The sequence below is a fragment of the Girardinichthys multiradiatus genome, chromosome 19 (genome assembly GCF_021462225.1).
Source record: "Girardinichthys multiradiatus isolate DD_20200921_A chromosome 19, DD_fGirMul_XY1, whole genome shotgun sequence".
Classification (NCBI taxonomy): Eukaryota; Metazoa; Chordata; class Actinopteri; order Cyprinodontiformes; family Goodeidae; genus Girardinichthys; species Girardinichthys multiradiatus.
Window position 1 is genome coordinate 18937722 of NC_061811.1, and position 16913 is coordinate 18954634.

General features: G+C 38.2%; 1 protein-coding gene across 1 annotated transcript in view; it reads right to left on the minus strand.

Annotated features, from left to right (window-relative positions):
- trappc12 (trafficking protein particle complex subunit 12) overlaps positions 1 to 16913 on the minus strand; it is a 39781-nt gene that overhangs the window by 2118 nt on the left and 20750 nt on the right. Inside the window, exons 4-11 of the mRNA XM_047344692.1 lie at positions 12582 to 12695; positions 10139 to 10277; positions 6909 to 7021; positions 5569 to 5641; positions 4590 to 4663; positions 3052 to 3150; positions 1331 to 1434; positions 150 to 237 (exon numbers count right to left, since the gene is read on the minus strand). Coding sequence (XP_047200648.1) covers positions 150 to 237; positions 1331 to 1434; positions 3052 to 3150; positions 4590 to 4663; positions 5569 to 5641; positions 6909 to 7021; positions 10139 to 10277; positions 12582 to 12695 — 804 coding nt within the window. The remainder of the gene's footprint in view (positions 1 to 149; positions 238 to 1330; positions 1435 to 3051; positions 3151 to 4589; positions 4664 to 5568; positions 5642 to 6908; positions 7022 to 10138; positions 10278 to 12581; positions 12696 to 16913) is intronic.

The following is a 16913-nucleotide window of genomic DNA, read 5'->3' on the forward strand; positions in this document are numbered from 1 at the left end:
TTAAAAGTCCATTCCAGAGAAATTAGCAGGATGTTTCAAAATGGGTGAGAGAAAAAACAGGGAACTCTGCAATAAAAGAAACCCCCTCGTACTAATTAAAGCTCCTCAGGAGCAAATTCTGATAGTTTATAAGATATAATTATACTTACAACGGGATTTTTTGGGTCAATTTTTAAAACTTCAAGGAAAGTTGCATGTGCATCAGCGTAATTATTCTGACTGAGGTAGACGAAGGCCCTGAAAAACAGACAAAAATACGTTAATCTCAGATGTACTTGTCTCAGAATAATCAACAGGAAAGTCACATTTAATTGATCTTTTTATATGCATTAAGGCAAAAAGCAACGTATTTCATATTTACCCACCGCCCATCCCTAACTTTCTGCTGCACACTGCTGATCAGCTGGCTAAAAGAAGGATTCTACACTTTTCTTTCACTTACAAGAAAGACAAATTAAAGATTGGTTTATTTTTAGCAGAAGCAGTAATAACTGCTGTTCTGTTTCACATAAAAGGCAATGAGATCATGTTATCTGTATAGTTTAAAATCTCCATCTAAATACCACCAGAGCATGGTATGTTTACCCGGTTTGTTAAAACATGACCACCTCATGTTGACCAATGCCTAATAGTTATGTTCAGATGAAACATGAACTGACAAAAAGAAATGCAGGATATCGACAGCCCTGCGACCAAATCCCACACACCTGAACTTAAATAACATCCTATGTTGGGAAAAGTCATATCTTGGCATTTCTTAGGATGTTTGACAGGAATCACCCACCTTAACATACTACTATAAGTGTTTCAGGGTAAATAATATGCATGAGCATTGGTGTGAAAAGCTAATCGCTGTAGTTTAATTAAACTTCTGTAAACGCCTTTCACGTTTACGTTTTATGTCTCTATTTTTGTGCATTTTTCTTCAGTTTGATTCCAGTTAATAATCAATTCTGTTTGACTTGCAATTTAACACACGCTGCCACCTGCTGGCCACACTGCACAGACTAGTTTAATCTGAAGGATGGTTATTTTTTTTTTTTACATCAATATTTTAAAAGGTTCGGTTCGGATTTCTGCTGATTTCTTTTAGCCAACGAATATCTTCACCCACAACGAACCCAAACACAGCAGCAAATTCACAACAGAACAGCTTTTACTCAAGTAATCTTTAACACGTGTCAGTGTAGTGCAATACTCCACGCCAGCTCAGGCCATAGCAGCAGAGATTTCACCTCCTGTTTAGTGTGTCACGCAGAGATTTACGTGTTCTGTCCCAGATGAGCATAGAGTTTACCCCATAGGTGCAAAACACTTGATCTGCATGTACCTGTTCATTAGAACGCATGTAGCATGACTGAGGTTACTCCCTTTCATCTGGTAGGCTTTCTCCACATCCTGGAAGTATCTTTCTGCAGTTTTCACATCTCCGATCTGGGAAACAACAAAGCAGCTATACGTTAACTGTTGATCCATGTCTGTCTACATTATTATTATGAAAAATGCCTAAAATGGCTGGAGAAAACATGAAGGAAAATCCTTGCAGACAAAAATGTAATAAGATGTAAACACCGTTTTAGAAAAGAAAACCATCCTTTCTCTGAGTCTTTCAGTTTGTTTGCAGCTGCAACAACAACGTTCTTACATATGGGACTTCTTATCTAGAACACACCTGGAAGCTTATGGCTGGTATTTACAGTAAGCCACAATTGAAAATAATTATCAAAAAGAAGACTTTTTCCCAGAGAGTAACAGCAACATATAAACGCTTAGTGACGTGGAATTATCAGAGTGCTTTTAAATAGTGGACAAATGTAAAAACCTTGAAACAAGAACCTCAAAGAGGAAAAAGATGCATCTGGAACAAAATGTTCTTCATAATTTTGCTTTGGTTTTGTGGACAGATTCAGTAATGTAGCACAGAGCCGTTGTCAAATCAGCTCCAAGTCTGGTGATCAACATGCAAAACAAACTAAAAGTAAGCAGCCCAGACAAAAAGAGGTAGAATTTAACTCCTCGTCTAAATCCATTCTTTAAAGTGTTAGTAATTATGGTGGAGTAGTAGGAAAATGCAGTGTGTTGAAGGGGTTATTTATTTCCGTGGAGATTTTTTACATTACAACCAAAGGTTTTATGTGATAGACCCACAAAACGTAGTGCATGATTGTGAAGTGAACAAAAAAATTATGATTGATACTTTTTTATTTTAAGCAAATTGTGTTGGCAGCATAATGCTGTGGGAGTGCTTAAGCTGGTTCAAGGTTGATGAATAAAAGGAGAAAAATAGCAGTTTTGCTGGAAAGCTGGTTAGAGTTGGATCGATTCTGCTAAGATGAATGGGCAAAAACGTTAGTCTCTAGATGTGCAAAGCTGGTGGAGACAAAGGCTAAAACCTGCATTTTTCATTTTAGCAAAACGTGGTTGAAAACAAATGCAAACCAAACCAAACATTATTTTTCTTCCAATTAGTCACCATCTTGTGCTGGTCCATCACATAAAATCTCAATAAAATACGATGGAGTTTGTGGTTGAAATGTGACACAATATTACAAAGTGCCACAGAGTAAAATACTTTCTAAAGGCACTGTATTTACAAAGCTACCTCCTGTTTCTGGTCTAGTTTTGATTGTTCGTTGATTCTAGGAAAGATATTGGTGTAAAGCAGTGAACCAGAACCAATACATGATTTTAATTTTTATTCCAAATGTATTTTAGGAAATCTTTCTAGAAAATCAGTTAGAATATGTCAAAAGATGTTGCGTTATAAAATGTTCTGAAAAAGAAAAATGTCCCAAAGAACTGATCTAACAGGGAAAAGTTATGGACAAAAAGCAGAAACATTCCTGCTTTTATTACAGTTTAAAAATACCAAATACTAATTGCTGCTTTACTGTCTTTGCATTTGCAAACCGTTTATCAAAGCCTCTTTACCAGTGGACGAAGTGGATTTCATATTTGGTCTATTGGAGCATAAGGTTCACTGTGCAATGGATAATCAATTCTGTGTCCAGGGAGTCTTTAGTCCATTCATCCATCTGGTGAAGCACAGACCTGCAAGAAGATGCGTCCGATTCCACTGAGCAGCTGCACTCTCTGCTGGGGTTCATACTGGATGATGGAGTGATAGGTCTCCACTGCCAGAACATAGTCCTGAGGACAAATGGGTTCCAGAAAAGCATTAAAGCGTGAAAACAATGACTAGAAAAGGAGTGAAACAGAAGACAAGGTTGGAGTGAGGTAAACTGAGCAGAGTTTGTGTACGGAGAGCATTATCAAACATGTGGAGTATTAGCAGGACGTTGTGACCCTCCTCCCACCCTGACGCTGTACTGAGACACATTGCTCACCTGGTGACTGGAATAGTGAGCGATGCGACACAGAGAGGTCAGAGAGGGGTGTGTGCACTGAGCTGAGGGCGAGGGCGAAGGAAGTGTGTACAGAACATGTCTGTGCATCTGAGCGCTGCTTGATACAAAACTCCTTTGACTTTTGACTTTGCCTTTAAAAATGAGTTAAATCTGGATCCAACTTTCATTTCTTTGCATTTTCCCAACAAAAGACCCAGAGATGTTCTTGATCTAAAGCTCTTCAGGCTTTTGGAAGGTCTTTCAGGTCTATCTGTAGACTGACTATTTTTCACAAAAAGGATCCTAAACTCAAGGGATGAACCAGTATTATTATCAACACTTTACCAACTTAGTAAAAAATACATTTTCTGGTAGATTTCTACAATGTTTGTTGTTTGTGCATTTGTTCCCGTTTCTTCCGTCAAAGCCATGAAAAACTACTTCTCCATTATTACCATTATCGATAATAATAATATTATTACGGTTGATTATTATTTATTTACATTGGGACAGGGTTAAGTATAAACAAATACAAAACACTATAACATTTATAGCCGTCGCTAACTTGCGATGCACGTCCCCAGAAGGGCCTTTAACAACATAAAAGACATTAAATACATACATGCATAACATAAATCTTTTAAATTAATTTTAAACAGTCCACAATGAAATGCAAGGACTGGCTGTACTACAAGACTGGTCTTTGAGAAACCGCTTCAGTCTTAATCTGAAAATCTGCCAGTCTGGAATCAGTTTCAAGCCCTCAGTTAAAGAACTACACATATTAAAAAGGTACCTTACAAGTTACTAAAACCTACAGATCTGAGAGAAACCACAAGGTCACCAAGCACTGGAGGAGCCTGACCTTTCAAATGTCTTCAGTACAGGGCCTTCAAATCCTTTAATGAATCTTCAAATTCAAAGGAAGCAGATTTTTGCTGATTAATAAACACAAAGTGTAAGACATAAATGCTGAGGATCAGAAATCCAAGCTTGGAATGAAGCTGGACTGACTGCAATCTCATCTCTCAGCAGTAGATGGCACTGTGTTTCTCTCTATGGCTTGTTTTAAACCCCACACCACCCCCAACACCCCCTCTTAGCTCTCCACTCTTTCTTTCTCTGACCAAGAATCCAATTAGTGGTCAGTCTGTGGGGATTTCACTGTGAATCCTCCACTAGCCTGGCATCAGAGATCTCTGAGACCCACACCCACAGTGACACACAAACACGCGCACCCACCTTCATCAGCAGCAGGCAGTTGGCCATGGAGTACATGACCCGACTGAGACGAGACCTCCACAGCGTTAGAGATGCTATAAACAGGAAAGAGAGATGGTGAAAAAGGGAGGGGTTCAATGACTTTCTATTTTCATTCCTATTGCTTTTTGGGTTTTCCTGAGATATCCTAGTTTTCTGAAAAGCCTCCACACTCTTGCTCCTCCATCCCTCTCATTACAACCAGCTGTAACACCTGTGCTATTTTAAGGTGAGGTGCTGAGGAAGACACTGCGGTACATTTCCTCTTTGTCTGCTGTGGGAAGAGCCTGTTACTATTCATCACTGTGTTTGTGGGAGACGGAGCTGAGGGAAGAGCTAATCACTCAGTGGGGTTCTGATGTGTGAAGGCAAGGCCCTGCGTTATCGACTGTCTGTGTGGGTAGGAGAGAAAGAGGACACAGCCATTACGCTGCTTTTGTTAGGAGGAGAAACCGGCTGAACTGAGGCGCCCTCATAGATACACTCGTGCATCTGTCACCCAGCTAATTTTACAGCATTTAGCTCAGCTGAAACAATTGCTGGGCACATTTTCAAACTGATAAACAGATGCTGAAGAAGTTTTTAGAAGCTACATGTCCCTGATTCTAGGTCTGATTCAGGTAGCATGGAAATGCATCTGGGTAGATTTTCCCTCACGCACACCAGTGCAGATGTGAGTGAATTGGCAGGATTGATCTGTATTGATCCGAATGGCGTGAAGAGCTGTGGAGAGCATTTAATATTCAGTGAGAGCGGTGGAGCTCTGAGAGGCTAAACACTACTACTGCATAGGTGTGTGGTTTCGACCGTGTGACTGTATGTGTGGCTGAGGTATGCTGCAGTCCTGCGCCAGGTGTGCATCTGGATTAACTGTTCAGGCCCGTGACCTGACTTTCCTCCCTTGATGCGATGCAGTCTGGGAACGCAGCCAGGTCGGATTCTCTGCGGTGTGTATGCTTACCTTGCCTGTTCTCCTGTGCTAGGGTGATCATGCTGCCATCCTCTGCCAAGCCTTTCTCCAGGTTTTCCAGTATCTGTGCAGGCATGGAGGATGATTCAAATTACTGCCTGCATTTTAAGTAGCACAAGCATTAAAAAATAAACAAGTTCTCAGATTATATGTGGGCTCTTTTTCTTTTTAAATCAGAGTTTCAACAAGTTTTAGTAAATAAATAAAAAATTAAAACCAATATTTTTTTTTTATTTAGGACCAAAATGAATTACTAAAACTAATTTATTAACTGAAGCAACTTAATTTGAGTTAAGTTGATGTTTTCAACTGTGGATTGTGAAAGCAGCACTTTTACACCCTGATAACCTAACTTCTAGGCCTTACATCATACAGCAGCCTTCATAACAGTTACTGACAGCAGGTTTTCAGGCCAAACCTCATTTATTTTCAATGTTTCTCAAAACATGGAAGCTAGTAGTGGATAACATAAACACGATGTTTAGATTTTAATTGCTTAAACATTCAAAAAGCCAGTTTCAGTAGCAGAAGCTGGATTATAATAAGAAAAAAACAAAGATTCAAATTTAAGGTTTAACCTAATATATGTAAAGACTTGGCACAGGAGGTCTGTATGGATTTAAATGAGATATTTAATTTTAAAGCGTTAATTTAAGATCCAGCAGAAATTATGTTTAACATAAATATTTTCTGTAAAGGTTCATGAGATACATTTTAAATCCACAATAGAACAACAATAAAACCATTTCAAACAACTGGTGCTTTGACAAAAGAACATGGACAAGGTTTATCTGTCTATGAATTTAGTTTTTAAGGCCTTTTCCTTCTTTTACTTGGGGGCACGTGTGTATCAATTTGTTTTGTAAATTTAAATTTGAGGTTAATGTATATGAGCTCAAAAAACTGATTTTTCATTTAGTTAATTTCACTTTATCTTAATCTTGAATTTATTTTGCGGCCAGTTTTTAATAGCTAGTTTTTCCTATGTAAACCTTTTGTGTTTTTTTTTTTTTTTTTTTTAAATCAGTACATATTAGTATTTTATATTCAGGAATGCTACCTGAATTTATGGCATTATTTAAGTAGCTAAAAACAGATTTCTGTTAACTAGTCTTAAAAAGTTATTCTAAGGATTTTTATGTTGTAAAATTTAGAATAATTTAAGTAAAAGTTTAACTTTTTTGTCCAAATCCTCTTTTTTAGATGCTTTTTGTGGCAAGGTTTTGGGTAAGTTTAGGGACTTCTAAAATTGTTTGAAGACTTAAAAACTGCATCTTAAGGCTGTGTTCTGGTCTGTGTGTGTGTGTGTGTGTGTTTGTGTGTGTACTAACAGCAAGGCAGATGGTTTTGAGGTTGTACAGGCGGTCCAGAGCCTCCTGGGGTTTGCCCAGGTACTGGGGAAGCTCGGCGTGCAGCAGCCGCATGGAGAAAGGCACCATTGAGCCTGGGTGACAAATAAAAAAGGGTGGAGATGGGTGAAAGGAAGACAGGAAACGGAGGGAGAGAATGTGTGAGGAAGAGGAGACAATATGGAACGGGGTGGGATGGAAACGAAGCAGGAGAGTGAAGACAGAAAGATGAGAATATAAAGCCATCCACCCACACACAGACTGTACACAGCCCTGGAGGCAGGAACCTACAGATGGCACTGAGCTACGTATGGCTGCTTATTAAAGCCTCTCATCTCTCCATCTTTGTGTGCCGCACAGCTCCATCACTCATCTCCCTGCCTCATCCCTCTGCCTGCCTCTACATCATTCACACTCTTACACACACACACCCACGCACGCACGCACACACACCCGCCCACCTACCCACACACACACACACCCCTGAGCAAAAGCCTGTGTTCAGGTGAGTCCCCAGGCTTTGATCAGGGTTTCTTTGATACTGTGATCTGATCTGAAACTCTGCGAGCGACTCCATCTTTGGCTGCTGCTTCTGCCAGTCAGTGTATCTCAATTTTTATCTATATTCTCTATCCGCTTGTGTTCACCATCTAAAAATGGAGGCCATGATACACTCTTGTTTTCCCCCATAATACATACTGTTTTTACTGCTGTCCTGTTTTACAGTTTTATCTTCTGATGTGACTCATTCAGTCTTTTGTTGAGGTGTTTTTTAGAAGATTCTTTGGCAGTATGGATAGTTATTTCATTAAAATCAAAGTGCCTAGGCATGTTTGTTATGTAAATAGCTGCTATCACTAGAACACATCTTGATCCTGTAGTCTTCATAACACCACAGGTTCTGCCTTTCCAACACTGTAAGCACCTCACTGTGGTTGCTGGTTATTCGGTGTTGACGGTTCCTAAAACTGCTAAAGAAACGAGTTGACAGACTCTCCCATCAACCTTCTTCACTGAAACCACAGTACTCTGTTGGAAAAAACGTTGTTAAAGCTTTTTATTAAAGCTTTCAAATATTCTACCAGAAAGCCACTTTATTGTCTGTTCATTTTGCTGACAGAAAGACTACAACCTTTTCTATAAAAAATCTTGTTTCTTTAGCTTCTTCAGTATTTTGTACTTATGGAGTTTTGGTCTTTTCAAACCAGACGTTTTGGGACACAAAAAGGAGCAGTCCAACATGGGATATTTCATACATCAGTATCCCAAAGTGCTCCTGGTTCTGCAATAAATATTAGCTAATCATATAGTGTAAGTACCATCTCTAGGCCAGTAGTATATTTGGTGATGGTTGTTAATCCAACAGAAAGCGTTTTAGGAGAGGTTCATAAAGATTTTCATTTAAAACTACAACTAAGTGTTTTTATTTTCCAAAACGACTTTCCAGATGTAGAAAAATGCAACGGTTTAGTTAAATACTTGTTTATCACAAGTAATATAAAGTCATTTTCAATGGTCTACTGATTATATAAAATGACTAGAGGATCAAATTCTTCAATAGACATCACAGCATTTAGCTTTCTCAGTAGCTCTACCTATATCCTGCTTCAGCCTCTATGAGGAATAACTGACCTTACCACTGTGTGTTTATTAATATGTATTTCTTTCTGTAGTTTGTGAGTATTGGCATAGAAAAAAACAAAAGCTGTTTCTAGCAACAACAATCTTTAATTAGTTTTACAAAATGCGTAAAAGTGTCTGCAAACAGTTCGGTGCCGATTATCGGCAGTAAATGAAGACTTTTACAAACTCACATTTGTGAGGCATCAATGTAATGTGATCTTGCAGTGTAGAAATGCTAAATATGGCCTGAGATTATTTACAGCCATTATATTGATTGTAGGTAATCTCAGACCATTTTCACATGCAATCTTCCTTGTTGCTGCTGAATGGTTCAAAACCTGACTCAGTTCCTGAGACATTTTGGAGGATGTGAGAGATGAACAAGAAGTTTTTTTTTCCAAAGCTGGTTAAAGAATGAAAGTAGGCAGAGCAGCAGTAGAACAACGGAGCAAAGTTTCTGATATTATTTAGATTTGGGAACACTTCGCTGTTTCAGTTCATTTCTATTGAGAGTAACTGAGAAGGTTTAACATTAGAGAAAAGGTAATTTCATCTCTGCTTGCTGCTGTGAACATATCTTAAAAAACAACATACACAGAATGTATTTGGGTGAGTTAAAACTATTGGTAAAGGGTAAATTTTTATGAAAACTACAATTTTTTATTTGCAACAATAAAAAAAAAATATAATAACCTGAGGGCTTTTACTGAGAGAGCGAAGTTTCTTCTGTCTCTGAGTTTTCACTTTACAAAACAAATACCCCACAAACATTGACTCCTTATTATTTGAGTGCTCGTTCGATCTCAATCCTTTAGGAGAGCGATACATGGGGCAGCTGTCTCTTAAGGCGTTCACACAATATGATCGCGGGTAATAGATAGTCGATGCAAGGGCTTGAGTAAAGACATGTTCGAATTCTGATGCTAGGCAACACAACTCACGCCAGTTTGTCTCTGAACACCTAGCAGGGCATAAAGCGTTTAATATTGAGCAATGGAAAGTCAATCGGTGCTCTCTTTAAAAGGCTGTGCAGTGTAGCTTCAAATGTTGTGTATGTGCAGCTGTGTCTTTGCTGCTGCCTTCCCTGTGGTAGCCCGAGGGCGAAGCATATCCAAAGTAATGGGAATACATTAGAGAGCAATTCATGCAGTAGAAAAAGAGGAAAAACAAAACCAAAGAACTGCTGGAGACAAGCAGAGCTCTCAATGATACAGTCTGATATCAAGCTTCTGCCAGAACTTTCCTTTGAATATTTAATAGGACAGTGGTGTGCTAGTGTATCCAAAGAACTTGGTTAAGATGCAAAAATGTAGGAGAGCATGCTTTCAGAACTAAGCTAAGAGTTTTAAAGCAGCTTTTCAGTGCTGTTATTAATCATACTATTAAATTTGAAACTCTCTGTGAGCAAATTTTGTGGAAAAGCTTTTGGACAAATAAAATATAAAAAGAATTTTGAAACAATAAATGCATGGCTGTTCAGCTGAGGAGTATCTAACTCCAGAGTGTCTGACCTGTATGGTCAAAACTAAAAGTGCACATCCTACATGGAGTGTCAAAACCAGAAAACGATATGGTGAAGATGCTCGTACCTCTCCTCCCAGGGTAAACAGTTGGATAGTACTCATAGTAGAGATCTGGTTGGTCGAGGTTTCCAAAGGGTTCACACTCCAGTTCAGCATTTTGGAAAAGGTTCAATTTGGTGAGAAGAGACAGCCGCACAAACCAAAGCTGGAACACACATGTCAAACAAATAAATAAACAAATCCCCTTTTTTTTGTTTTATACATAAATATGTATAAACCACAGGTCAAAGGTTTTAGACACACTGTTTCATTTAATGGTTTTCTTTATTTTCATGACTATTTACATTGTGCATAGATTTTCACTGAAGGCATCAAAACACATATGTAATTATGTAGCAAACAAAACATTGTAAAATAACTTTAATAATGTTTTATATTTTAGATTCCTTAAAGTAGCCGCCCTTTGCTGTGATGATTGAAATATTAACCTTTGGCCGTCTCTCAATGAACCTCTGGGAAGTTCTTTCAAGACTCTTTGGAAAACCATTTCAGGTGACCTCCTCATGAAGCTCATGGAGAGAATGCAAAAGGGTGCAAAGAAGTCATCAAAGCAAAGGGTGGCTATTTTCAAGAATCTAAAATATATTAATGTTTAGAGTTATTTCACACCTTTGCTTTTGGACTCATGACCAACTAACCTGTATGTACGGGTTAGTTGGACTAACCTGTATGTACGGGTTAGTTGGACTAACCTGTATGTACGGGTTAGTTGGACTAACCTGTATGTACGGGTTAGTTGGACTAACCTGTATGTACGGGTTAGTTGGACTAACCTGTATGTACGGGTTAGTTGGACTAACCTGTATGTACGGGTTAGTTGGACTAACCTGTATGTACGGGTTAGTTGGACTAACCTGTATGTACAGGTATTTACTGATGAAAACATAAGCAACAAAGCAGATTAACAAAAACAAAGACAACAGAAAAATATCTGCCTCTGCTGATCAGATATTAAAAGTTGTTGGCTGTAATCAATCAGTCAACTAATTCAAGCTCTAACAGTTGAAAGCTTTTCCGCAGACTTTTCCTCAATCCTGCTTAAAAAAAGTCTCCTCGGCTGTATACGGATGATCTAGCCAACTCGCTCTCAAAGGATGAGGACAAGAGGAAAAGAGGTTTAAAGTCAATCCCAGTAGGGTCCTTGTCCTTGAGTATCTTTGTGACCTTGAATCTCACTGTGTTAAGTACTATAAACAATCCTGCCTGTGCAGCAGAAGACTTTAGTCTCTCCTTGGTCCAGGAGTCACACGCTGGCAGCACGCTCCAGTGCCTCAACACCATCTCAGAGGGCCAGCCACAGTTCAACCCTCTCAACAAACGTGTTTGTGGTTGCAGGTTGTTCCTGGTGTGACGCGGCTATCAGCAAAAAGGGGATGTTTTGGCAAACGCCTCGACATTCGAATGCGAAACTAAGGATTGAAGGGATAAAGGAAAGCAGACAGGACTGAAAAACACAAACTGTGTCTTCCATATGATCGTGTGGGAGCGACTAATCAGAATCTCCCATAGATGAACCTTTCCTTTTGAAGTCGTGAGCTCTGACTACACACTAATGTGTCTCTAAGCATGTGAACCAGAAAAACTATCTTCCTTCTGGAAGTCCATATCACGGCAGGAAGACCAAAACAACCATGGACCTGACACAGGTACCTAAACTCACCTCGTCTTCCTCTGAAGCCTTTGACCACCAAGCAATAGCACATTCCAACAATGAAAATGTCGTAGCAAAGAAATATTAAGGCTGGAGGATTTAAAAAGGATCATTCAGTTCTGAATCAGATCATTGAATAGAGCTGTAATTTCCTGTGTAATTAAAGCTTTAAATATGGAATAAAATGATGATTACAGAGTCTATATTTGTCAGCTAGGATGAAAGAATACTTTGTCTCTCCGTGTTCTTAGTCTAAGTCTGTGGAGAAGCAAAAGTTATTCCGCTGCACATCCAAATATACTGGAGGTGAAACTGTGCATGTCCTACAAGAGGAATGTCACATCCTCGGGATACCTCTATGCGTGTTTATTCAAAACAAATACTATTAAGATGATAAATGTCCATTAAGATGTGACTGAATAACAATATTTCATTCTCAGAACGACAATAAAAAGTAGTTCTAACAAAGTTTTTCTGCTACACTGTATAAATGTTTTGGGCACTAGCATTAAAAAACCTCTAAATAAATGTAATTTCTGAGCCGTGCCACTTAAACACCATCTGTATTAAAATGCAGTCCAACATTTCCAGATGTGCATCAGGAGAACAACCCAACATTAACAATATACAATATATATATATATATATATAAGGAAGTTTTTTTTGCTGCTAAAGACTTATTAGATTGTAGTGAATTACAAGAGTTTTCTTGGCTTCAGTGATCTCTGCTACCCACAGAAACACAAAGATTGATTGGTACAGACGCAGAGGAATGGATGAATGAAAATAAGTCCCTACCTGCAGTGAGTCAGTGGTGTGGGAGGTTGGCTGGCCGGCCTTTCCGTATCCCTGACCAAGAGCTGTCAACAACCGACCCGTCAGATCCACTGCAGCCCGCCAGTTCTTACTGCTCTGTAGAGGAGAAGAGTCGCAACATGTCAGGGGGACGCCACACCGACTGGCTTTGTTATGAGTCATGCAATTCAGCTGAGGCAATCTACTGTCCTCTATATGACAACTTTTAGGTACAATAAATCCCTATTACAATCTGATCTATTCCTTTTTTAAGGCTCTGGCTCTCATTTCCATACTGCATTTGCAAAGTTCAAGAAAGTTCTAGAAATGTGAATCCAGCACTGAAAGAGCTACCTCTTTTCTAATTTTTATAGCTTATTTTTTTCCAGCTGCTTAGGTTTTAAGGAAGCTACAGTTTGGCCATAATCTGACAAAAACGATGACAAACTTAATCATTGCTGCCTTCGCTAAATGAATAAGTGAATAATTTGGTCAGGAGTGACTTGCTCAGTTGTGTGGAACGGCTTTTATTGTTAACTGTTTGTTTGTAGCCATTCCTTGGGTTCATTTGACTTATGTTGTCTTAATACTGATTAATCTATCCAAGTTTCCAGTCACATGGTATTCATTTTAAACTTAAAACATATTTCTTTCTGTAACAAAACACTGTGATAATAGGCTGTTGTTCTAATCGCTACTATTTTAACAGTATTGCCATGTGTCGGTGCTCGGCTTGTATCTGTGCTTTAATACTGTGTCAGCTGTTGTGATTTAGTTCGATGGATGGATGGATGGATGGAGCGTTTAGACAATAGAATAGTTAAAGTCTGGAAATCCAGATTTTCTTTTCTTTTTCCACATCAATCCAGGCTTCGTTTGAAAAACTTTTGCATTTGAATAATAATATAAGCAAATATTTCACCAGACTGAAAGGTAATTTCCAAAAACTAAAAACTGGAATAAAAGACAGAACACAACAAAGTTAATTATCTTTAGGTTTTCAGGGTTTTAATTGAACGTTCAGCCACATATTTAATGGTATTTTCTAGTAAATACTTTTTATTTGTTATATTTAGAGAACTCCTTAGTTAGTTTCCCACCCAAACCTTTCTATGTTACTTCTTTTTATCCTCTTTGCCTCTGATCTGTTTTTCTTTAACACTCATTGACCCAATTAAACTAGACCATGGAGAATTAGCATGTTGTCTTCAGTCTTTCAGTGGAAGAACCCCTGGACTTCAAGATTTCATCATTTGTGCTACATCATGAAAAGTCTGCATATGCACGGCTGAAATCCAAATTGAATGTGTTTGAGGTTCAGGTTTTCAGGCAGCAATACTTTAAACGCAAATAGGATTCTGGGGTGGAAACGCTTGCGTGAGGTAGAAGACAATTCTTGAAACTGCTGGAGTGAAGAGTTCATTGTTGCGATTTGAAGGAATTTAAAACCAATCTAAACAAAGACATAACACATTTACCCTACATCAAAAATAAAAAGGTGTCTTCTCTATAATGAAAGGTGGAGGTGATGAAGAACATTTTTCTATAGTCTGACTAAAATGTTAAACTATTCTTGGAATTTGTAAAGCATCCTTCAGACTAAAAAGGAGAGAAAGTACCAGCTTGTTTTAAAACCAGTTTAAAAGCCATAATCAGTAGGTAATGTATTATTTCACTTGTGTTATAAATATCTTTTAAAAAGGTCCTGCAACACAGTCATGAAATAAGCCCACAGTCACCTTTTCCTGTACAATTATTTTTATCTTAACAAAAACACAGAAGCTGTAATGCGACTCTTACAAGAGATGACACAAAATTGCAGATACCTTACATCGTACAATGTCTGGAAGAAGTAAGAACATAGAAACCTTCAATAAAAAAAATCAGAAAGTCTTGTGCAATAAAAGAGTGAAGATTTACTGGTCATTTAACTACAGCTTGATTCAAACCTTGCAGAAGATGAACAGGACTGAGTGTCGACAGTGCAGATTTATAACCTTACAACTGCTTTGAGAAGGTAAAACAGCTAACCTGACGGATGATGGAGCTTCATTACAATATGTGGGTTTTTATCCGTTTGAAAAATGAAATCAAGTTGTTTTAATTTTAAAGTTGTTTTAATTAAAAATAAAAAATAAAATAGCAAAAACAGCACGTTAAAAGTCATTGGAGCTCCATCCTTACGGTTTTTTTCTTTAAAACAGGTTTGGCTAATTTAGGGTTTTACCCCCCTGGGGTCCAGACAAGATTCCAACACAAAACATATTTATCCCATGATGGTTTAAAAAAAGTAGAGCAAAAAATGAATAAAAGGTGCGAGAAGGGAAGGATACAAGGTAGGAAGGACACAAGAAAGTGTATGAGGTTGAAAGTATGAGTTCTCAAAGTATGAAGGAAGGACAAAATATTTAGACAGTGGGATGTGAAATAAAGTCTGGAAATACACATATTTTCCAATACTTTTCATACTTACCCAGATCTTTCTGTTTCTACATAACATCAATGTAACTTTAAGAAATTTGATGATGCTCAGATTATTTTGTTTAATGATGTGATTCAGCAAAAAACCAACAGCTGTTTCTTTGTGTTTAGGTAATATAAGACAATAAGGTAAAATATTATTAGAAACCCTTAAAATATCCTAAATTACATTCAGTTTAAGTGGATGGTAATGACAGGCTATGTGTTAAATAATTAAGTCAACCATAATTTAAATTTTGGCTTCTTTAGACAATAATCCCAGCAGGAGACCCAAAGTACAAATCACTTTACGTCTGAATTGTTAATTTTTATTTTTAAAGAGCATTTCCATCTTTGGCAGCCAAAATATCAAGCTGAGAGCTGTTGTATCACCTAAAAACATTACTGCTGTCTTTTTTTAAACTGTAATAACTTAATCTTTCCTTCCATGCACTGAAATATTATCATAAAGGTAGTATTCAAAGTTAAATTTTTCATTTTTTGCAGAATACATATCTGTAGGTAACTGCAGCAAGCTACAGTGCAGTGCAAGTTTTTGTACCCTTACATATTTTGCTTTTTTGTCAAAGCTTAATGGTTTAGATCATTAAAATAATTGAGTGAATACAAAATGCAGTTTTCAAATTATGATTTTACTTTTCCAGGGAGAAAAGCCATCCAAACCAACCTGGCTCAATGTGAAAAGTTTACTTGATTCAAAACATACCACCTAAAAAACCTTTGAATGACTGAAGAAAACAAAACAAAATTAAGTTTTTTAGAGTTTCCTAGGTAAAGTCCGGGACCTAAACCTTATTATGATGTTGTGGCATAACCTTAAATGGAACAGTTATGTTTAAATGATTTAAAATGTACATAAAGCAAAAACAGAAGAGGGCAAACATTTTTTCATGGTTTTGTACATTTGTAAAGCCAAGCCAGACCAGATCTGACAACAGCGTAAAAACAGATAATGGAACACAGGTGTTTCTAAAGATTTATGTCACAAATAACTGTCGCTCTCCTTAGTTGGATATTTTCACCCTTGATTTATGGTCGTCGCAGTAACTGCATGTATCTGCGAGTTTGGATTTATTTCTGAAACTCTAAAAACTACCCAGGGTTCACAGAGGAGTTGCTGATTTCTGAGGTTGAACATGTGTAGGTAGGGAGAATGCTAGCGTCAGTGACAACATCATTATATCTAAGCCTGCAGGGTAAAAATCAAATGAAACAAAGGTTGCGTTTGAATGAATGCTGATGTATAAGCCATAAGAGCACACTAAAACCCATAGAGGGAGTGAATATGCATACAAACACACACAAACCCAGATATTAGCGGCATCTGCTTCCACAGGAGGTGGTACAATACAGAGAGGAGGAAAGAGGAGGCGGGGGTGTGAGAGTCACCCCACCCCATCAGCACACATGACAAGGTCGGCTTGCCGATTGGGTCCTAAGTGCTGCGCCATTCATCACAGCCAGAGAGCTAATTAGGAGACAGCGAAAGAGAGGGGGTAACTTTCTTTCTAGTCATCTTTATCGCAAAACTCATCTGCGTTTCCTTTGTGGCTCTCTGCTATAGCTGCTCTGTCTATTTCATAATTTCTTCTTTTCTTTTGCTGTGCTTCTCCCACACTTTGTTTTTGCCTCTCTTCCCACTTCCTTACCCTTCATCACGGTTAAATTTTTTCCTCCTTCATCCTCCTGCTGTCATTTCCTTGCGCTTTGCTTCTTCCCCGTCCCACCCTCCTCTGCTCAGTTCTCCTGGCCTGCGCCAGTAGCTGCGCTGCCTCTGAATCTTCATTAGGGGGGGAAATGAAGCTGAAAACGAGGAGGCAGCGTGGATGGCCAAAAGCAGCTGCACTCACTCAC